This window comes from Ictidomys tridecemlineatus, chromosome 4 (genome assembly GCF_052094955.1).
Source record: "Ictidomys tridecemlineatus isolate mIctTri1 chromosome 4, mIctTri1.hap1, whole genome shotgun sequence".
In the NCBI taxonomy this organism is placed as follows: Eukaryota; Metazoa; Chordata; class Mammalia; order Rodentia; family Sciuridae; genus Ictidomys; species Ictidomys tridecemlineatus.
The window spans coordinates 61759405-61782170 of NC_135480.1; the positions used below are offsets into that span (position 1 = coordinate 61759405).

General features: G+C 52.4%; 1 protein-coding gene and 1 long non-coding RNA gene across 2 annotated transcripts in view; one reads left to right on the forward strand and one right to left on the reverse strand.

Moving 5' to 3' along the window:
* The window catches only part of LOC144377135 (uncharacterized), a 29633-nt gene extending 21742 nt beyond the window's left edge, over nucleotides 1–7891 (reverse strand). Inside the window, exon 1 of the long non-coding RNA XR_013437796.1 lies at nucleotides 7544–7891. This is a non-coding gene — a long non-coding RNA (uncharacterized LOC144377135). The remainder of the gene's footprint in view (nucleotides 1–7543) is intronic.
* A 116-nt stretch (nucleotides 7892–8007) lies between these two features.
* The window catches only part of Arhgef17 (Rho guanine nucleotide exchange factor 17), a 58409-nt gene continuing 43650 nt past the window's right edge, over nucleotides 8008–22766 (forward strand). Inside the window, exon 1 of the mRNA XM_005323172.5 lies at nucleotides 8008–11522. Coding sequence (XP_005323229.1) covers nucleotides 8340–11522 — 3183 coding nt within the window. The 5' untranslated portion in view covers nucleotides 8008–8339. The remainder of the gene's footprint in view (nucleotides 11523–22766) is intronic.

The following is a 22766-nucleotide window of genomic DNA, read 5'->3' on the forward strand; positions in this document are numbered from 1 at the left end:
CAGAGTCTTTTAAGGAACAAAAGCTCTTCACACTTTTTCCAGAATAAGGACTATAATTCGCAAACCCCATCTGTTATGATAAGAAAGAAAAACCATTTGTTGCATGCCAGTACCGAGGACTCCAGATGCTGTGTGGGGGCTTGAGTGCCCCTTTCCCTCTCTCTCCCTTTGTCTCCTTTCTCTTTCCCACCCTTTCTTTCCACATCAATGTTGGGGTGGGAGCTGGGGCTGACCCTGGGGATGCTCTGCTCCCTGGGGTGGGAGATAGAGGGGACATAGAGGGAGTAAGGAGGTAGTGTGGTGAGGCACCTGGATGTGGTTCAGAAAGGCCTAAAATGTGGGTTCAGAAAGGTCCAAGGTGACTCTCCTTTGAGTTGGAGATTTCCTGGGGGATGGGGCAGGACCATTAGGCTTTGTAATGTAACCTGGTGGGAGGAGAGAGGTTAAGGGTGTCCCTAGTGCAGGAGAGAGTATAGGCAAAGGCCTGCAGGCTGTTGGAGGAGGGATAGGAGGTATAGTGACCCACGTTGAGGCTGGAGAGTGAGGGCTTGGGTGCCAGTCCAGAAAAGTCCTGGGGAACCACAGAATGATATCAAGGGCTATTTACTGGACCCTGTGGGTCCCGGGCACCAAGCAATGTGCTTTACACACATTTTCTCATTTACCCCTTATAATACCTCCTGTAACAGATGGGGAAACTGAGGTCACAGTGTTGGAACTAACTTGTCAAGGGTCAAGGTCACACAGCCTTTTTATAAAATACTGGATTCCCCCTCTTCATCCTCCTTCCCCTCCCTTTCTTCACCTGCTATTTAGGTACACCTCCCCTACACAGTCCCAGTAACTGGGGTCCCCAAGAAGGTGTAACAGAGGCAGCTGGAGGCCAACCACAATATCACTTCTCCCCTTTAGCTAGGCACATGGCCTCCTAGGATGAAAACTTTACTCCCCAGACTCTTGCAGCTAGGCATACCAGTGGCTTACTCCTAGCAACCGGATTTCAACAAAGCGCCCAGAGAAAGTTTCATATGAGAAAGGAGGAGTATTTTTAGAGACCGGTGGAGTCTTTGCCCTCACTCCTGCCCCTTCTTATTGTTTACAAGGCGGAGAGGACGATTGAGGTACCATCTTGGACAGTGAGGGCAAGGGTCCCTTCTGTGGCTGGTAGAGTAAGAAGCTGGGAGCAGCTTGGGTCTCCAAACATTCTAGTCTGAACTTTTACATGAGAAATAAATACTTAAAAACAAAAACACTAGTTTTTTAGGCATTTGTCACCCACAGTCAAAACTAATTCCCTCAGATTCCATCCTGAGCTAGTGGACCTAGGTAGAGGCCTGGCTGGGACTGGGGTGGGGGTCAGGGTCTAGGATCATGGTCAGGGTCTGGGCAGAGGGCAAGGCCTCACCCTAGTTGGAGCTAGGAGCCAACTCTCTGAAGACACCCAGGAAAACATTCCTGAAAATGTGCAAATCCTGGGAAGAGGACAGCCCCAGTGTGGCTTGAGGCCAAGGGTGTGCATAGGCTTCCTGGGGGAGAGTGAGAACAGAGGGCCCCTGTTTAGAGTCCTGGAAACTCCAACAGTAGCAGGCTGTGAAAGAGGAAGCCAAGGAGGTGGAAGGCAGGGGCCTGGAGGTCTCTAAACTGTGGTGGCATGATGGAGCAGTGGAGTTGGGTGAGGGAAAGTATCACAGTTTGGATATGAGGTGTCCTCTCCCAAGAGGTCCAGTGTTAATGCAGCCATATTCAGATGTAAAATGATAGGAATATGAGACCTGTAATCCAATCAGTCTGTTCCAGTTGGAATGGACTGACTATAGGCAGATGGGGATTGGCTAGAGGAGGTGGGTCATTGGGTACATTCCCTAGAAAGGCCCATCTTCCCGGTGACCCCTTCTCCCTCCTCTCTTTGCTTCCTGCACTAGGAGGTAAGCAACACTCTTCTGCCAAGCCCTTCCATCATGTTTTTCTGCCTCATCTTGGGCCTAGAGCAATAGAACTGGCCATCTATGGACCACTGGCCATCATTTCTCTGGCATCATAATCCCCAAATAAACTTGTCCTCCTCTAAGTTTTTCTGGTCAGGTATTCTGATCACAGTGATGCAAAGCTGCCTAACACAGATGGGCTGGAAGGGGGAAGTGGAGATGGGGAGTGAAGGTGCTGCCCCTGACCAGAGGGGCGGGGGGACACACTGAACTAAAGTAACTTGTGTGAATTTAGGGTGTCGCAAAATACCACACAGACACAAAATATCATTGTTCAAGACAGCTTCCCCATAACCCGGCCTCAGGCTCCCCAAGAAGAGGGGCAAGAGAAGGACACAAGAGGCTAACAAGAGAGAGAGAGAGAGAGAGAGAGAGAAAGGACAAACACGTTCTTCAGAAGTGGGCTTTTATTAGGGGGGACGCTATTTCTTAGAACATACTATCAAAAGAAAAAATAAGTCAGAATGGGTAGGATTACAAAGGAACAGGTGAGTGTAACTCAACCCCAGCTGTGACACCTACACCTGGAGCCACACCTTGTTATTCCAGCTGGGATAACGCCCTTGTTTCTGCTGAATGCAATAATTGTTCAGGACCTCGGGGCATCAGGATTTAAAGGCGTGTTCATCCAGGGCAGCTCCCCACAGGAAAGAAGACAGGAAGGACCTGAGAAGGAGCTTCCAGGGCAAAGACCTTAGAGTGTTGGTTCTCAGCACTCAGGGAGCCAGGGAGTGGGAGTCAAGGACAGGGGAGCTAGAGAATCAGAAATCAAGGTCCATCTCAGGGAGATTCCCATTCCAAGCAGGAAAAACCCCAGGACACTGGATCTGTCCTAGCAATGGATGCTGTTGCCTCCTTCCTTCCTCATTCCTTTGTCTAGAAGACACTCTCTATGTACCTCTGAGATGAACTCAGACCCAGACCCTTCCTTAGGAAAGAATCTGGGGGCTTAGTGGTGCAAACAAAGAAACAGTTCATCCAATAAACGTTTATTGAACAACTACTGTATGCCAGGCATCATAGTGGGCAGTGGGTCTGATGGTGGAGATAGGCAATATTGAATAAACACATGTATTTAGATCATTACAGCTGGGGAGGACAGCTCACAATATAAAGAGGATCAGTCAACAAGGAAGGTCTCACTAGGGAGGTGACAAGATCATAGAATGGTGGGTGGCCCAAAGATACTGGGAGCTGGGGGTGGGGTGACCTTATTTGAAGGGTACAAAAGGTTCCTTAACTGAGGCAATATGGTCTCAGAAGGCCTGGGCTTAGTGCAGAGGGGTGTTTGGACTCTAGGAGTCCAAACAAGTTCCTTAATTTCTCTAAACTTTTCCTTATCTGTAATTCAGTGACAATACTACCAGCCTTCCCCTAGCTGCCAGGGTACTGAGGATGGAAAAGCTGGAGCAGAAATTTAATAAATTACCAAAAATTACTAGAAGAATGGACAAGAAACACAAAAAGGCACTTCAAATTAAATAAACAAACAACAACAAAAAACACAGATGATCCAAAAACAGAGAAGAGATTTTCAATCCCAGCTTGATATGCTTATAAAGTGGGCCCACCATTTCCTTTCATGTGCCCTGGAGTCTGCACCACACCCAGCAAACACCCAGGTGTCCATCAGCAAGACAGGGAACCCAGACACAGCTATGCTCACACATTGGAATACTGTGTACAGCCAGAATGAACCACACAAATGTGCAATGATATGGATGCATCTTAGCAGTATAATATTAAAGGGGGAAAGTCTCCCATATTATATACAGCAACATGCCCCTTTTAGTTAAAACAACTAAAGTAAAAATATATCATTTGAGAGAATATGCAAATACAATAAAATCACACAAAAAGGAAAGCAAAAGAATGCTGGGAGAAGATTTGAGATGAGGGTTACCCTAGGCAGTGGGGCAGCAGGGGGATTATAGAATGACATGTAGGTTATTGGAAAGATGCTAGCTGTTTTTGTTTTTGTTTGCTGAGTGCCAATTAAATAATTGATAGGAATACATCATGAGCTGGGCACAGTGGTGCATGCCTGTAATCCCAGAGACTTAGGAGGCTAAAGCAGGGGGATCTAGGGTTTAAAGCCAGCCTCAGCAAAAGCAAGGAGTGAAGCAACTCAGTGAGACCCTGTCTCTAAATAAAAAATACAAAATAGGGCTGGGGATGTGGCTCAGTGGTTGATTGCCCCTGAGTTCAATCCTGGTACCCAAAAATATTTTTTAAAAAATTAAAAAGAATACATCATGAACAAAAAGATTATGAATAACCCAATCCTGTGCACTTGAGGTCTAATTAATTATTCAGGAAGATATTATTATTATTTTGGTACTGGGATTGAACCCAGGGGTACTTAACCACTGAGCCACATCCCCAGCCCTTTTTTGAATTTTATTTAGAGACAGGGTCTCACTGAGTTGCTTAGGGCCTCGCTAAGTTGCTGAGGCTGGCTTTGAACTTGTGATCCTCCTACTCAGCCTCCCTAGCCACTAGGATTACAAGTGTGCACCATCAGGCCCAGCAGGGGAATTTCAGATGGTTTCTATTTGGCTTTGGAATGGAGTCAGGAGCCAGACTCCCCATTAAGCAGCTTCTTCCTGGAGTTTATTTCTCATGGGGGACTCTTTACTCGTCTTAAGACTCATACTCACCCTTTACCCTCTTTTTCTTATTTTTAGGTGGACACAATATCTTTATTTTATTTTATTTTTATGTGGTGCTGAGGATTGAACCCAGTGCCTCATGCATGCTAGGCGAGCACTCTATCACTGAGCCAAACATCAGCCCCCTTTACCCTCTTAAGTACCCAAAGCCCATCACGGACTGTGACTGGTGACTATCTAAACCTTCCCATCTTCATTTCTCCAAAGGCTTCTAGAACCCTGACCTCACTGGGTCACCAGGACTAACTGGGTAGATGGTTTATTTGCATTCCCCCTTCATAGATGAGCCTGAGGACCGAAGGAAGGGGGCACTTCTAGGGTAGGCCTGGCTTCATATTCTAGCAATGTTCCTGGCTCCACCCTGGGGCCCAGTGCACCCATTTCCTCCCAGATGAGCCTTTTCAGGGCTAAAAGAATTCAGGCCTTCTGTTTCTGGAAGATGACAGTCTCATCCTAGATCCCCAGAGACTGGGGTAGGAGAACTCCTCAGGCAATGCAAGCAGGCAAGCCACTCTCTGAGTAGGTAACTTCCCTTTGGGCAACGGCCCACCAGCGACCCTTAAACTACACTCCCTACCACCAACAAAGCCCAGCCCAGCCAGCTCACCTTAGAGCCAAATCAAAAGGCTACCACAAGACTCTAGAATCTGGTGAGTCTCCATCAATTTACCCAATTGTGATATGGGATAAGGACCACTAGGCTCTCTGTCCAGAAGTGACAAGAAGGCAGAATTTAACAGGCTATCAAGGAGCTTAGAAAAGTACAAATTTCAGATGGTAGGAGCCATCATCACAAGAGAACACAATAACTCTTGGGATAAGAGTCTAAACACACCCCCAAACTTGCCCCAAAAGAGCAGAAAGAAAAGACTTTAAAGGAAAATGACTCTGACTTCAAATGTCAGAGTCAGAAAGGGCACATTTGGGGAAACCTGGCAGCTAAAACCCAGTGAAGCCCAGAGATTTACTCAAAATCACATAGCTAGGCAGGGCAGAGAGGCATTAAGCAGAGCAGGCTCTTTTCCTTGCTCACCAATTTTCAGGTGAAGAAAGTGTGTTTACTGCTCAGTCCCTTTGAAGCTGAGCTGAGACAAAGTTGAATTAGGGACTCAATGGAGGTTTGTCTCAACTCAGGAAGGAAAGACTTTCTCCCTACAGAGATTTCCCACAAATCAAGGGGCTTCCCAGAGGGTAGGGAATGAGTTCCCATTTTGAGGACTATGTGAGCAGCAAGCAAGACCTGAGGTCCTGGTTGTCCTCCCTTCCTCATAATCACTGAGTATCCACTGTCCTGCACTATACCCACATCCTTCCCTCTCCTCTTGAGTGGAGCCTCCCAGCCTAGTCCTGCCCCATTAAGGTCTCTTTGATAGGCACTCTGGTGACTGAGTAAGACAGATTGCTGACTTACCACATCTTTCACTGACACCCAGCTACTGCATGGATGTAGGAAGGCCAGGGTAGGTTTGACCAGCCTATAGAGGGCTGGGGCAGGGTTGAAGGAGCATGGGGCAGTTCAGGCTGTCCTTTGTTACCAGGGAAGGTGAGCTCCAGCCCAATAAGGAAGAGAAGAAGGCTGCTGGAGGGCTCAAATGAAAGAGAACTACTTTACCAGGATCTGGGGGTGAGGTTAGACTGTCACTGTTTGAACACCCTAAAATCTGAATAATAATAATAATAATAATAATAATAATAATAATAATAATAATATTTCAGTTCTGGGAATTGAACCAAACAGTGTTCTACCACTGAGCTACATTCCCAGTCCTTTTTATTTTTGAGACAGGGTCTAGCTAAGTTGCCTGTCTGGCCTCAAATTTGTGATCTTCCTGCTTCAGCATCCCCAGTTGTTGCTATTACAGGTATGCACCACCACCGTGCCTGCCTAAAATCTGAATTTGAGTCAGCAGGAGCTGCCATTTTTTTCCTGAATTTTTTCCTGACACTGGTCAAAGTTACTTCTCCAAAAATATCTATCTCTAAGGGTGGCTTGAGGATTAAATCAAATGAATGAAACAATATTACCCTACATCATAGGGGTTCTGCAAATTTTCGTTCATTTAGATGGGGTCCTGTGCTTAAATTGGGCCAGCGAGGATGAAAAGGACCTAACAGCCAGGCGAGAGTGGGGAAGCAGGTGGCGCCAGAAGACGCGAAAAAGACTCGCCAGACGGGCAAAGGAGCAAAATAGATTAGTGTGAAGCAGGAGAAACAACCTATACGTTTCCTGCCAGGATGGAGCAGTCGCTGGAAGAAATTTAAATTTAGCAGTGGAAATCAAGCGCATTCCTGTCGGAGCCCTTTTTGAGGGTGAGGCCGAAGGAGGGACAGGGAGCCTTGCGAAGTTTTGTAAAACTTAAGCGGACTTAGAAACACTAAAAGGAAGTGAAGTCTTCCCAGTTCTCCGATGGCTGGGGGGTAGAAGTGGTTTATCTGTCCAGGGCTCAGAGGCCTGGGAGAATCAGGCCGGTAGAGGGCGCAAGAGCCACGTACCCTGGAGTTCAAGAGAAGAGGGGGAGAAGCGCAGGGCGGAGCATCGAGAAGAGAAGCCTCTGGGAGGACCCCGCGAGGTGGGAGGCGTGGCAGCTGGAAAAGTTGGGTGAGGTATGACCCCTAGGGGTGGGGCTTCTGGGATAGGTAGCAAGTTTTGAGGGACCATCAGAACTGGACAGGCCGCAGGGAGGTAGTACTGGTGGAGCATTTGAAAGTGTGAGGGGTGGGACGTAGGCGTGGTGTTGCAGGATTCGCCGCAGAGGGTGGGACAAGGGGCGTGACCTGGGCGGAGTGAAGGGCGGAGCGGGAGTAAAGAACGCGGGACGGCTTGCCCCGCCTCCGGTTCCCCAGATCCCACCCCTTTCTCGTACTGGAGAGTGTTTCTCCGTGTACCTGAGTATCGGTGTATACGAGAGTTTGTGGGTACGAGGTTGCCATGTTGGAGCCCCTCGGGCAGAAAGTGTTCCCGCGCGAAATCTGCTGAACTGCGGTGGGTACTCCACTGCGGCTGTGTGTCTGCGAAGCTGACCACGTTCAGAGCTTGCGTGTGTCTGAGCGTGTGCCTGGGTAGCAGTTCGGCCCGCTGCGCTCCCGAGGGACTTCTCCGGAGGGTCTCGCCGGCCTTCCTGTGTTCAAGCATCTCGTTTCTCCTTCGGCTCCTCCCCGATTCCCAACCCCCTCCGGGCTCCCAGCCTCGCGCGCGCCCGGAGCCCACCCCCTCTTTTGGGCGCGAGGCCCCGCCCCCCGCCCCCTTTCCTCTGCCACAAAGTTTATTTGCAACAAAAGGGAGCCGGGAGAGAGCAGTCTAGAGGGAGGGAGCGGGAGCTGGAGAGGGAGCGCGAGGGGAGGCAAGCCGTCCGCCGAGCTAAGGAACCGAGTGTTGGGATCCCTTCCCGGCGGAGCCACGATGTCCCTGGACGCTCCGGCCGAGGCGAGGGACCAGCCGGGAATTCGTCGCTGAAGCGGGAGCAGCCGCCTGGGATGGAGCCGCTGCCTCCCGCGACCGCAGAAACTTGATCCGCGACAGATAAACCTCTGCTCAGATTTCTGCGCCCTCCCAAATCCCGCGCGTGGCGGGTGCAGGACCCAGGCCTTCGACTCCCGCCACTGCGCTCCTTTGGAGCGGGGGCAGAGGGGGGGTTGGCCGCGGCTCTCCGAGGCCAGCCCCCCCGGAGTGAGTGCTGCCACCATGGCGGACGGGTCGCCCCGGCCCCCGCTTTACCGCAGTGTCTCGTTCAAACTGCTGGAGCGCTGGAGCGGCGGACCCGGACCAAGGGAGGAGGACACGGACACCCCTGGTTTGCGGCGCCGCGCCTCGTGCCGGCCGGCCACGGCCATCCCGGGCCAGCCCTCCCGGCGCGTGTCCAAGCTGGCGTCGGGGCCCCCGGCCGCCCCCGCGCAGCCGCGCCCGCTCCGCAGCCTCTCGCCATCCGTGCGCCAGCTCTCCCGGCGCTTCGACGCGCCGCATCTGGACGACGACTCTGCTGGGGTTCGAGACGGGGGCGTCTCTCCCGGGGCCGCTGAAGAAGCGGCCGAAGGCGCTGCCCGGGGGGCCTGGCCCAGCGTCACCGAGATGCGCAAGCTCTTCGGCGGCCCTGGCTCCAGGCGGCCGGGTGCGGACTCTGAGGCCTCGGGTACGCCCAACCCCGACGGTGCTGCGTGGGAGCCCCCAGCTCGGGAGCCCCGGCAGCCACCGACGCCACCTCCTCGAACGTGCTTCCCCCTGGCGGGCCTGCGATCGGCGCGGCCACTGCCCGGGCCGGGGATTGAGGGGAGGCGGCGGCGACAGCAGCAACAGCTACAGGAGCGGGCTCAGCGTCCGGCGGATGGTTTACATTCTTGGCATAGCTTCTCTCAACCGCAGGCCGGGGCCCGGGCCTCCTGCTCCTCCTCCTCCTCCATCGCCTCCTCCTATCCTGTCAGCCGCAGCCGGGCTGCCAGCTCCAGCGAGGAGGAAGAGGAGGGCCAGCCGCCGCAGCCTGGGGCTCAGAGTCCGGCCTACCATGGCGGACACTTCTCCGGCAGTGACGAGGACCAAGACGGTGAGGGCGGCCACCGCCGGAGAGGGAGACCGGGGCTCAGGCCTTCAAGCTCCCTGTTGGATCAAGATGTCCGGCCCGACAGTGATGGGTTAAATCTGGGCAACATGGACTCAGGGGGAGTCAGGAGTCCTGAACCTCCTACATCGCCAAGAGTCCCTAGTGAAGAGGCATCCCGGGAGTGGGATATTGGCTCACAGTCTTGCGTCTCAGGTGCCCAGGAAGGCTTGCGGCCTATGTCGGACACTGTGGGAGGAGCTTTTCGTGTGGCCAAGGTGAGCTTTCCAGCGTACCTGGCCAGCCCCGCGGGCTCCCGCGGTAGTAGCCGCTATTCTAGCACAGAGACCCTCAAGGACGATGACTTGTGGTCTGGCCGGAGTTCTGGAAACTGGGGCGTGTACCGCTCCCCTAGCTTTGGAGCTGGGGAAGGGCTCCTGCGGCCCCAAGTTCGAACTCGTAGCAAGGGGCCTGTGGGCACCACCAGAATGTTGAGGGATGGAGGATTGGAGTTGGATAAGAGCCGGCAGAGGAAGTCCCTGTCCAATCCAGATATTGCCTCAGAGACTCTGACACTGCTCAGCTTCCTGCGCTCAGACCTTTCAGAGCTAAGGGTCCGAAAGCCCAGTGTTGGCCCTGGGAACAACCTCCTAGATGGCACAGACTCACCATCAGCAGGTGGCCCAGTGGAGCAACTTGAGCCCACGCCCTCCCATACTCCAGCATCACCTGGCACCCGCCCCACACTCAAGGACTTGACTGCCACCCTTCGGAGGGCTAAGTCCTTTACCTGCTCTGAGAAGCCTATGGCCCGCCGCCTGACCCGTACCAGTGCCCTGAAACCCAGCTCCTCTGAGCTCCTGTTGGCAGGCTCTGGTGCTGAGGAGGACCCATTGCCTCTTGTGGTCCAGGATCAGTATGTGCAGGAGGCCCGTCAAGTTTTTGAGAAGATCCAGCGTATGGGTGCCCAGCAGGATGATGGAAGTGATGTTCCCCACAGAAGCCCTGACTGGGCAGGGAATCTGACCCAAGGGCAGCGGTCCCAGGAGGAGCTGTCTGGCCCAGAGTCCAACCTGACAGATGAGGGCATTGGGACAGATCCTGAGCCTCCTGGGGCAGCCTTTTGCAGCCTGGGTACTACTGGAGTGTGGAGACCTCTTTCTTCATCCTCAACCCAAACAAACCACTATGACCCTGGGACTGAAGACAATCTGGGTGGGTGGGCCCTGATGTCCACTGACACCCCTCCCACACCAGGTGCCCTCCGCAGGAGACGCAAAGTCCCACCTTCAGGCCCTGGTGGGACTGAACTGAGCAATGGGGAGGCAAGTGAGGCCTACAGGTCCCTGAGTGACCCAATTCCACAGCGCCATCGGACTGCCACCTCTGAAGAGCCCTCTGGGTTCTCTGTGGACAGCAACCTCCTGGGCTCACTAAGCTCTAAGACAGGGCTTCCCGTGACCCCAGCTGTGGATGAGAGCTTGACCAGTGGCCACAGTGACTGGTCAGTGGTCAGTGAAGAGAGCAAGGGTTATCAGGAGGTCATTCAGAGCATTGTTCAGGGGCCTGGTGCTTTGGGACGTGTGGGGGAAGAGAGGGTTGCTGGCAAAGCCCCCAAGAAGAAATCTCTGAGTGACCCTAGCCGTCGTGGGGAGCTGGCTGGGCCTGGATTTGAGGGCCCTGGAGGGGAACCCATCCGAGAAGTCGAGCCTGCATTGCCTCCATCCAGCAGTGAGCCTATACTTGCAGAGCAGCGGGCAGAGCCAGAAGACCCTGGTCCTGCCAGGGGCCGGGCACAGTCTGAGCGGGCACTACCAGAGGCCCCGCCTGCCTCCTCCACTGCCCACCACAGCTTCTACCTTGACCCCAAGCTGACTGATGTTCTATCCCCTCGGCTTAGCCGCCGAGGCTCCAAGAAGCGCCCAGCCAGGAGCAGTCACCAGGAGCTTAGGAGAGAAGAAGGAAATCAGGACCAGATTGATAGCCTAACTCAGGCTCGGCCTTCCTCCAAACATGTTCGCCATGCCAGCGTGCCCGCCACCTTCACACCTATTGTGGTGCCTGAGCCTCTGACTTCTGTTGGCCCCCCTGTAGCTGTTCTGGAGCCTGTGGCCTTCCCTGCCCGAGCCCACCCCACATTGCAGGCTCCATCCCTTGAAGATGTCACCAAGCAGTACATGCTGACCCTCCACTCTGGTGAGGGCCCGGCTCCAGCTCCTGTGGACCTGCCCTTGACTCCCATTGCACCGCCCTCTGTGGAGGCCAAGCCCTCTGAGGTGGTTCGAGCTCCAGATGAGCCTCCCCCAGCCAGCAAGTTCTGTGGCAAGCCACAGGTGGTAAGTCCTTTATGGGGAGCCTTTGAGTGGGGCCCTGTGGGCACTAACCTGTCAGAAGCCTTTTGCATGTACTTACTGGACAGGTGTCCAAGTCCAAGAGTGCTTAACTGGACCTGGAAGTGCCCTGGCCGTATTAAGAGTGTTAGTAACAGAGGCTCCTGTCTGCTCAGACCCTGAGGAGGCCTCAGCTTCTGCTGGCGCTAATGCTGAAGGTTCTCTGCTGCTCCAAAGTGTGCTAGTGTTGACAAAAGGTTCTTATCAAGTTCTTTGCATGTGTCTCAGGGACTGGCTTTCAAGACTCCCGTGTGGGTCTTTGTTGTGAATGCACCGAGTGTGTGAGGGTGGCAATACCCTGCATACATCAGTTCTGTCTCTGAGGTTTGTTGCTCAGCTGCTGGCAGCAAGGCTTCCCCTTGGGTGTTTGGGCTCAGGGGTCCACAGTTGGCATGTGTTTTCCTTTCCTTTTGTGGCTTTCCTGTAATGGGTCAGAATGTCTGTTCCTGAGCCTGGGAGAATTGGGGAGTTAAGGCCTTACTCTGTGGAGTAGTGGAAGGGACTCAGGGTGCTAGCCCCAGCTCATTCCTAGTTGTGTGACATTGGCCTTTCTTAGGACTTAACCTCCCCATCTGTAAAATTGGGTCAGGAGGGATGTGGACAAGATGGTGCCTGTGTTTTCATCTAGTTAGTACTGTGCAGATTGGAGGAAGTCTGTGGATTTGAGTTGGAGCATTCTCGGGGCCTGAGTTCTGCCAGAGCCTCCCTCTTCAATTAGAGGAGCTTCCAGATGGAGGCTGCTGGGGAAGGGAGGAAGGGCCTTTAGAAAGGTCAAGATTAGTCTTGGCTCCCAGAGGCAGGGCTGCCTCCACGGGTCAGTTTGGGGCCCTAGTCTCCCATCCTGACTGCTTGGTTCTGTTCTCCACCATACCCCTTTCCTGGTGATTTTGAGACATGACCCCACCCCAGGACCCAGGCCTAGGGGTCTCACTCTCCCTGAGGCCCCCACTTCTACCTTCTGGCTTTAGCCATCTCTGGGGGTGGCTCTGTGGGTTTAGATTGGTTCATAGTTGCACATGTCCTGGCATCTAGACTGGAGGCTAGAGTCAAGGCACTTGGTTTCTGGACTAAGCTCAGGGGTGGTCAGGGGTTATGTCAATCGCTGCCCTTGCTCTCACTGTGTTCCTGACTGTGAGAAGCCTGGAAACCCTAAACCCTGGACTAATTTGGTCACTCCCATTCCCAGCGCTCTCACGGCCCCTCTGAACTCTAGTTCCCTTTGTTTCTCTCTCCTCAGCTCCATTTCCCCCTGGTCCTGGCTCTGCTGTTCCTCACGGAGGCCTCTGGAGTCAGCAAGCACCATGGGAGGAGGGAGGGAGATTTGGACCTGTCCTTCCTTCTGAGTCCCTGTTAGGGGAGCTCAGGTGCCCTACACTCCACTACCAGTTTTGGTTTTGGAAGATGGGGGAAGGGAAGACAGAGCAGGGGCAGCTCCTGCTGTGGGTACTGTCCCCCCTCCCCAGCTTCCTTTCCCATGTAATGCTCTCCTCTGGGATCCTGAGCTATGCCGGGGAGAGGGCAGGAGTAAACCAAGGGACTCAGGGAGTCTGTGTGTGGTGGGGGTGATCCTGAGGGGAGGCATTGAGATCAGGAGGGGGTGGGAGTTTTCGCAGAACTGGCTCCTGCCCACCTCCCTTGGCCTCCCCCACGCACTGGGGCACTCTGAGGTGGGGGAGCTGCCATACAGACTTCTCCCTGCCCTGACAGCAGACTTTCTGTGGCCTCCAAACCCTTAGCCTCTCCAGTCCTCCCACTCTTCCAGGCCCCATTTCATGTCCCCCCTTACCCTTTAGGGGAAAGAACTGGTGAGTTTATAATTAGAAGAGCAGAGTTGGAGCTGCCTCAGCTGCAGATCTCTGTGTGGCTTATAATCTGTCATATGCTGTCTCTGTGCCTTGTTTTCCCCTTCTGTATAATGGGATTAATGGTCACTGCCTGGCAGGTTGAGTGGGTGGTTTCATCATTTCATGCCTAGGAGCAGGAGAGGGAAAAACAGGCTCCCCTGCCCCGCCTGCTTCTCAGAGAAGCTTGTCCCTCCTCCCTGTTTCTCCACTGGTTACTGAGCACAGGTCTCAGTGTGACCTAGGCTCAGAAGACATTCACCATTCCTGAGTTCTCCATCTCCTCATAAAGCCCGTAAGTTCTCCCATCTGCTAGTCTGAATCCATCCTGCTGTCCCCTTCCTTCTGGCACCATGAAAATGGGCAGCAGCCGTCCACCACCTCCTGTTGGCCTTCCTTTAGGAGATAGTGTTCCCTTGTCTAGGGTCTGGGGCTCTAGTCCCACTCCCTGCTCTGTGGGTATAGATGGCATGGTATGGGCTCCAGAATAAGAAGAGATGAGAGGAGCTGTCACTACTTGCTTATGGGGCAGAAACCAATGTGAACTCAACCAGGACTGACAGGAGAGAATGTGGGGACCAAGAGGACCCCGGGCATGACCTCAAGCTTTCAGAAAGTTCTCACACTCAGGTGCCTCCCAGCCCAGACCCATAGTCACCCTTGGTGTGGTGCTGCCCCCTTGCTGGGAGGCAGGAGGCTCAGACCCAGACCTGGCCCAGCCTCTGACTCACTTTGGACCTGTACAGTCTTCTTTGTGTCTCAGTTTTCCCATCTGTACAGTGGGAGATTTGACTGTGTGGTTTTGGAGGCCCTGTAAGAAGGACTGAGCCTCCAAGGTGGAAGAGGTATGGCTGGAGGGAATAGAGAGACAGCTCTCTGCAGTTGCTGTAAGGGATCTAGGACCATGGAATAGGGGGCAGCTCATGGCATCTAGTCTGAACACCTGCTTGCAAGTTGCTGTTTGGGCCTCCCTGCTCAACCCCTCCCACTCTCTTGGTTTCTTCCACTTGGGTCTAAAATAGCTAACTGATCAGCAACCCTTGGCACCAAGGCTTCCCCTACCCCAGACTTGGAGTCGTGTAGTCATTTCTGCACTCAGGTACTTGGTGCTCCATTGACACACAAGACGTCTCTAGCCCAGAAACAGGAAGCGGCTTGTCTCAGAATCACAGATGGATGAACCCATGGAACTTGAGCATTTTGGAATAGCAGTGACAATGGCCAGCATTTATTAAATGCCGACTATATGACAGACACTGCTATTTCATTCTAGTGTGAAAGCTTGGTCATCTTATAGTGTTGCCTTAGACTCAGAGGCTGTTGGAGTCACCCTGAATCTTAGCATACCAGTATCTTAAGGTAAAGAGACTGTTTCTCAGTGAAATTGGCCTGCCATCTGAGAAGGGGCTCAGGGATAGTTGGGGACATCACCTATACATCCCCAACAGCCTAAACACTTTCATATTGGTTACTTATTCAGAGCCTGGGATGCAGGTAAGAAGATCTTTGAGACCCAGAAAGGGAAGATGCTGGGCCCAAGGTCACGTAGCAAGACCAGGCAGAGCTGGATTCAAGCACCAGAATCCTGGCCTTCTTCCTGCCTCCCCCAGCAAACATCTCCCCCCACCCCCAGCTCACCCAGCCAGCTGCCTGCCCTCGAAGGCCTGGGCTGCAGCTCTTCCAATTGCCTTTGTCTCTCTGTCTCCCCCTTGGCAGGGAACCCACAGTTGTTGGTGGTGGGGGTTCTCTCCTTCCCCTCTTTGACTCTTTGCTGTGATTTTTCCATGGAAACTGGTTCTGGGCGGGAGGGGATGAAGCCATTAGGACATTTGGAATTCTGAGCAGTACCAAATATCTATAATTAAATATCTTGTCACCCAGTAGGAGGAGGTTGGGATAGGGGAGGACAGGCAGAAGGGCTGTCCTTTTCCTGTTTATTCTCTATCACCCCCATTCTTTCCCAATGTCCTGGGCTGTTGTGGGGAGTGCTGTCCAGGAATGAGTCCACCCAGCAGGGAAGGGTTGGGGGATGGACCAGAGAGTTGAGCATGACATTTTCCAGCCCCTCTGTTTCTGGGACCAGCTGGGTTTGGGAGGCTGCTGCTAATCCTGTCCCCAGCCCCCTCTCCCCAGCATAGGGACTTGCCCCTCCTGCTTTCCTCCCTCCCATCTGTGATCTCTCTGGCTGCACATGCTGCTGCAGTGGGGTGGAGACGCCCCAGGCTGCCTGAGAGCTGAGACAGTGAGTTTAGAATCTAGAAGCAGTCTGGACAGGGCTTAGGATGTTAGCCTGGCAGAGGAGGCTTCTTAGAGGAGGCTTTGCCTGAGATTGGCCTTGAAATCTGGGAGAGAGGGAGGGACTCTAGGAGGAGGGCACAGCTTCAGCAGAGGAGTGGGAAAGAACCAGGCAGGTTATGTGCAGTAAAAGTTTGTTCCAGAGACTTGGGTAGTCCTTGATAGAGTAATGCCGTTATCCGCCCAACAAATACTGAGCACCTAGACCAGCAGGCACTCTTCCAGGTCTGTGGATATATACAGCAGCAGTTCCCAAAGCTTCCAGACTAGTGAGGACACCTATCTCTAAAAGTGACACTATGTGTCAGGGAGCAGAAGGAGCTAGGGAGAAAAATACAGTAGGATTGGAGTTGAGAATGACCCGGTGGGGTGCTGTTTTAGATTGAGGGGTCTAGAAAGGCCAATTCTGAGGAGATGACATCTGAGCAGAGGCCTAGAGGAAGTGAGGGAGCAAGTCAGGTGAGCATCTGGAGGAAGAGCATTGTGACAAAGAGGGACAGCAAGTGCAAAGGCCCTGAAATGTTTGAGGAACAGACTGGAGTATGGTGTGGATGGAGCAGAGCAGTAGGAGATCCAAGGTCAGAGTGGTAAAGGAAGGTAGGGTGGGCCAGGCGGGGAAGAGCCATCTGGTGGTAGGAGGACTTCACATCTGCTGGCTTCTACTGAAAGTGAAAGGGGCAGGCATTGTTGGAGGATCCTAGGTGGAACGACCTGAGTAGTTGGCCAAGGCATGAACAGGTGTGCTCTGCTGGTGTGTGTGGGTAGACTGCAGGGCTCAGGGAAGAAGCAGTGAGACCAGTTGAGGTCACTGGGGTAATCTGGGTAAAAGATGGTGGTGGCTTGGGCAAGGCTTAGGTGGTTGGGTAGTGAATTTCTGCTGTATTCCAGAGGGCTTTGTTTTTTTGTTTGATTGTTTTTGTTACAGGGATTGAACCCAGGGTTGCTTTATCACTAAGCTCCAACTTCAGCTTTTTGTTTTATTATATTATTATTATTAGTAGTAGTAGTGTACCAGGAATTGAACCCAAAGGTGCTTTACCACTAAGCTACATCCCCAGCCCTTTATTATTATTATTATTATTATTATTATTATTATTTTTAAATTTTGAGACAGGGTCTCGCTAAGTTGCTTAGGGCCTTGCCAAATTGCTGAGGCTGGCTTTGAATTCATGATCCTCCTGCTTCAGACTCCTGAGCCTCTGGGATTACAGGCATGCACCACTGTACCGGCTTTTATTTTTTCTTTGAGACAGGGTCTTGCTAAGTTGCTGAGGGTCTACTGAGTTGCTGAGGCTAGCCTTGAATTTACAATCCTCTTGCCTCAGCCTCCTGAGTGGTGTATGCCACCATACCCAGCGGCCCAGAGGGCTTTGAAGGGCCAAGATCCCCAGCTATCAAGGTGAACACAAAACTACTACTGCTTCTGTAGCTAAGCAGTGTGTGTGAGGTCCTTTAGGATGAGGAGAGGGATGACAAAGCCCCTAGAGTGGACTGGGACCGCAGGATGTGCTAGCCATACCCCACAGGGCTGTATTGACTTGGCTGAAATGCTAAGAGAGTGGAACCACCACAGAGCCCCAGTAAAGCTGGTGACAGTGCCATATCCCTCTCTGTCTCCTCTGTAGCCACCATGCCCCATCTAGTTCCAGCTTTTGTGTCTCCTGGGACAGGGAGCTCATGCAACCCAAGGCAGCCCTGTCCCTTCCAGCACTGCCTGGCTCTAGGAACATGCCTGTAGTCCCAGAGACTTGGAAGGTTAAAGACAGGAGGATGGATAGTTTGAGGCCAGCCTTAGCAACTTAGTGAGACGCTGTCTCAAAATAAAAAGGGCTAGGGGCGCTGGGGCTGGGGCTCAGTGGCAGAGCGCTTGCCTCGCACACACGAGGCACTGGGTTTGATCCTTAGCACCACATAAAAATAAACAAATACAATAAAGGCAAACTATGCATGTACAACTAAAAAAAATTTTTTTTAAAAAGTAAAAAAAAAAAAATGGACTGGGAATGTAGCTCAGTGGTAAAGTGGCCCTGGATTCAGTCCATTAAAAAAAAAGCAAAGCAGGTTCAGAGCTGGCAGAGGTTTGCCCAAGGCCCTGTGGCTCATGAGTGAGCTCTGGCCCCAGTTGTCCTGACTCTCAGGCCTTGCATTGGCCCCACTGACCAAAGTTGGCAGAGACGGTGATGGCAGGGTAGGGGACAGGGCAGCCCATGTTTCCCAGAAAGACTCATAGCCTTGGCACACTTATTGGGAAATGTGCCCAGGCAGCCTGGCGTCTTGCTGGCAGGCCCTGAAATTGGGACCCTGGGTCCCCTGGGAAGCAGGAGCCTATTGGAGCTGATATCCCCCCCATGGGAGTTGATCCTCCACATCCTCCCTCCACTTTATAGCCACAAGGAGACAGAGGCAGAGGGAAAGTGCCAGATGCTGGGCTCTGCTCAGTAAGTGAGCTTTGAACTATGATGTACAGGGGCCTAGAGCCCCAGCCAGCCCTCAGTAGCTATGGGTTCACTCATAGGAGTCAGGAGACATGAGATCCAGCCTAGCCTCACCATTCTCCAGCTGTGAGGCCCAGACTATGTCCTGACCCCTCTCAGAGCTCATACCCCTCCTTGTCCTCAGAGCCGCTGGGGAGGCAGCAGCTGTCCTGAGGGGGCCCTCCACTTGCTGACCTTCATGCTGGCAGGCTGGGCCCGAGGCCCCCAAGGAGCTGCTCCGAGTGCTCTTCTCCTCCCCTGCCCGGGACAGTCCTTCCTCACACTGGTGTCAGGCCCCAGAGCTCACTGAGGCCTGTCCCCAGAAGTGGTGTTGCTGCTGCACAAGGGATGTTCAAACTTCTCCTGGTTTATTTTTGGAGGGACTTGGGAAGTCAGTGGGCTCTAAAACCTTCCCACGTGCCGGGGTGCAGAGGGCTCCTGAGATGAGGAGGTCATGAGCTGACTCCAGAGGTCCAGGCTGCCCATGGAGGTATATAGCATCCTGTTGCTCCTTTAGCGACTCACTGCACTTCAGAGACATGGCATCTTCTAATCTATAATCTTCTTGCCTTTCTTTTTGTTGTTTGTTTGTTTGTTTGGTTGGTTGTTGCTGCTGTTGTTCTTATTATTTTGGTACTGGAGCTTGAACCCAGGCGAACTCTACCACTGACCTACATCCCTGGCTCTTTTTAAGTTTTGAGACAGGGTCTAGCTAAGTCAAATTTGCGGTCCTCTTGCCACAGCCTCCCAAGTCACTGGGATTACAGGCATGTGCTGCCAAACCCAGCATGTCTCTCTCTTCTTAAGGACCCTTGTGATTACATTGAGCCTACCTGGATAATCCATGATCCTTAATGACATCTACAAAGTCCCTTTTGCCATGCAAAGTAACGTATTCACAGGTTCAAGGGCTGAGGACATGGAAATCTTTGGGGAACTCTTTGTTTTGCCTACAACACAGGTAGACAAGGTACAGGACTGTTGACTTCTAAGATCCAGAGCCCCCTATAGGAGCTGCTTCCAGGGCAGGTCCACTGCACTCATCCTGTGTCATTTCATTACGTGTTCCTTCATCATTTATTAATTTAGTAGTCAATCATTGAGCTTCTTGATGGCCAGTGGGGCCACACAGGGAAAACTTGGACACCATTCTTGCTTGCCAGGAACTGTCCTCAAGGGTCCTCTAACCATGAAGTGGGTGAGGCCTGAAGGAAGCCCAGGCCAGTGGGACAGGGGCAGAAATGCCAGTGGGTCCCTTGGGGACGGGTCTGGCTCCCAAAGGTGGGTGCCCAAGGTGTGCTGACTAGACATTGGGATGACACAGTTCCTGAGAAGGGCAGTTGATAGTAGTATTGAGGGAAGCAGGGGCCTAGGGAGGGGGCAGAAGTCACATCTTTGCCAGGCCATCTTACCTAAAGGCAGAGCTGGCACCTCTGGGCAGATAGAGAGGAGTTCCCTATCCCTAAGTGCTAGAGCTCCATGTTGGGGGTCGTTCTATCTGTGCAGAGGACCTGTCAGGTCCCTTCATGTCTGAAAGGTCAAGAGGCTTCCAAAGAGGCAACATATGGAAAACCTAGGATAAGCCCTTACAGATTCCCCTTGAGTCTGTAAAGGGGAAATTCTCCTTAGAATTAAGTGAAATCGTGTCAAGAGGGCTTGGTACATTGTAAGTGCCCAAGAAATATCAGTTCCTCCCCTCATGACTGACATGTTATGATGTAATTCGAAGAGTCTCAGCTTCTTCCAGCCATGAAGCAGAGGACAAAGCCCTAAATTGGAGGCTACTCCTAGGTAGGGTTGGTGGTTCAGTAGCCTGGGCCTTCAGAGGTGGTAAAGAAGGAGGGGGACCAGGAAACGGGACCACACACCCACTGTCCTCCTCTCTCTGGCTCCCTCTGCTTTTGTTACCTCCAGTCCCAACCTAGACCTTGTTTGAGATGTCTCATCCCAGTTAGAGGCAGAAGAGAGCCAAAGTCCTCTCTGAGTCAAAGCCCCAGGCCCTAGGAGCTGGGGCTCAGTCTCTCTTCTTCCTTTTCTGGGCCCCAAGCCCCTTTTTAGCAAGCAGTCAGAACCTGTGTGTCTGGAAGACCAAAATCTTTGACTCTTGCTAGGTAATATTTTACAAGTCATTGGACCTCAGTTCTGATCCTCAGTTTCCTGCTCTGTAAAGTGGGGACACTAAGGAGTTATTATGAAGTCAAAAAGAATGCTTGTGGAGCCCTTAGCCCAGGACCCTGAGTCTAGGACAGCTCTTAGAAATGTGGCCACATAGTGTGTGCTTTTCTTCATTTTAATTTTAATTTTTTTTTTTTTGAGATAGGGTCTTACTAAGTTGCCCAGGTTGGCCTCAGCCTCTCAATCAAGGTAGCTGGAATTACAGGTTTGTGCCATCATGCCCAGCTAGTGTGTGTTTTTGACTAACACCCTTAAGAGTCTAGCATCCGCTGGATGTGGTGGTGCACGCCTGTAATCCCAGAGGCTCAGGAGGCTGAGGCAGGAGGATCGTGAATTCAAAGCTAGCCTCAGCAACAGTGAGGCACTAAGCAACTTAGTGAGACCTTTTCTCTAAATAAAATAAAAAAGGGCTGGGGATGTAGCTCAGTGGTTGAGTATCCCTGAGTTCAATCCTCAGTACCAAAAAAAAAAAAAAAAAAAATGTCTAGCATCCGATGGTTTAAAGATGAAGGATTCTGAGTTCTTTTCCAAGAGGCAAGATCTCTTAGCTTCATTTTTTATTCGTGCTTTTGAGATTGTTACTTCTTGGTTCTGACACCCTTTGTCCTGAGATTCTGGGATTAGGAGAGGCAGGTCCTAGACAGTGGAAGGAGAGGGGGCCTTTGAGTTTAGGAGGGGTCACTGGAGGGAGCAAGTGCAAGGTTGGTGTCTGTTTCCTGTTTATTGGTTCCCAGGGGGTGAACAGGCCCTGCTTCTCCAGTGCTGTGGAGCAGGAGGGAAAGAGGCCATGCTCTGGCTGCCAGCCAGCCCCACAGCCGGGCCTCCTGGGACTGCTGAGACCCCACTCCCCCACCCCTGGACAAACACTCAGTCCTTTCCCAGGACAGGGCACTGGAGGTTAAGGAACAGATGTGGAAGGGAAGGGGTGGAGGAATGGGATGGGGCCTTCCCACCAATGGGAGTCCTGCAAACTCCATCTTTCTTGGCTACCCCTGTCACTAAGGTATCCCTCCTAATTTCTCATTGTCCCCCTCCATCTGTCCCTATCCCCCTGGGGTGGGTTTTAGAGTGAGACATCAGCCTCTAGGCAAGCCAGGCCTAGAAGAAAGAAGAAGAGGAGGGTTGAGGCCTTAAATGCCAGGATGCTCCACCTGGAAAGACCCCAGATACTAGTCATGTATCCCCCACCCCTGAGGTATTAAGATAGGGAAACTAAGGCCCAACCAAGGGAACAAACAGTCTTTCAAGGGCTTGCAGTAGTGGACCGGATCCAGAAACCATCCCCATGCACTTTGCTCCAGCCCCACACTTGGACCCCTGTGTAGAGGGGGCCACAGAGTTCTTGTGGTTCATCTGGCATTTGAGGGAATTGGTCTGAGCTAGGGCAGGAAAGGGAAGCCACTGTCTGTGTTAGAGGCCAAGGGGCAGGGAGGTCTCAGTGAGACCAGAGCACACAGAGAGAGGCTGTGTATGCAGGAGCCAGGTCAAAGATCTCATGTACCCAGTTAAACAGCCTGGGCAGTGGGAGCCGCAGAGGCCCAAGAGCTGAGGAGGAACGCAACAGCTTTGCACATTAAAAACCATCCTTTGGTATGTGGTGACTGGAGAGAGCAAGGAGGTCAGAAGCCTGATTTAGGGGAACAGATGATGGAGAGGTAGCCAGAAAAGTTCTGACTGGGGAGGCAATTTGAAGGTAAAAATCCGGGGAGCCCTGGGCTGGAGTTGTAGCTCAGCAGTAGAGTGCTTGCCTGGCACAGGTGAGGCCATGGGTTCGATCCTCAGTACCACATAAAAATAAATAAATAAATAAAGGTATTGTGTCCAGCTACAACTTAAAAAATTTTTTTTTAATCTGGGGAGGGGCTGGGATTGTGGCTCAGTGGTAGAGCTCTCGCCTGGCATGTGTGATGCACTGGGTTCATCCTCAGCACCACATAAATAAACAAACAAACAAATAAATAAATAAATGTCTCTAGTCCATCTACAACTAAAAAAGAAAACATTAAAAAAAAATCTGGGGAGCCCTATCAGTAGCTGAGGTGGGGGTGTCCTGTCCCTTATTTGAATAAGAGAATGGGGCAGTAGGGCAGGATGCAGGGTCTAAGTCATGCCCCTGCGCCTGGGCAGAATGTTCCTCTGCATTCTGAAAGGGTCGTGCCCCTGCCTCTGAGTGCAGTGTGCCCGCTGACCAATTCCAGTTTCCCCTCTTGGGCAGAAGCACCCTGCCTCTTGAGGGGGTCCACAGGGAACAGCCAAGTTCCATGCTACACCCACAGTAGGCCCTTCTAGGAGAGACCTGACGCAGGGAGTGTGTGGGGAGGTAAAACCCCGCCGCGTTGGCATGCTGACTGACCCAAGACAAGTCTCTGTGCCTCGGCTTCCCCATCCGTGAGCTGAGAGTTTTG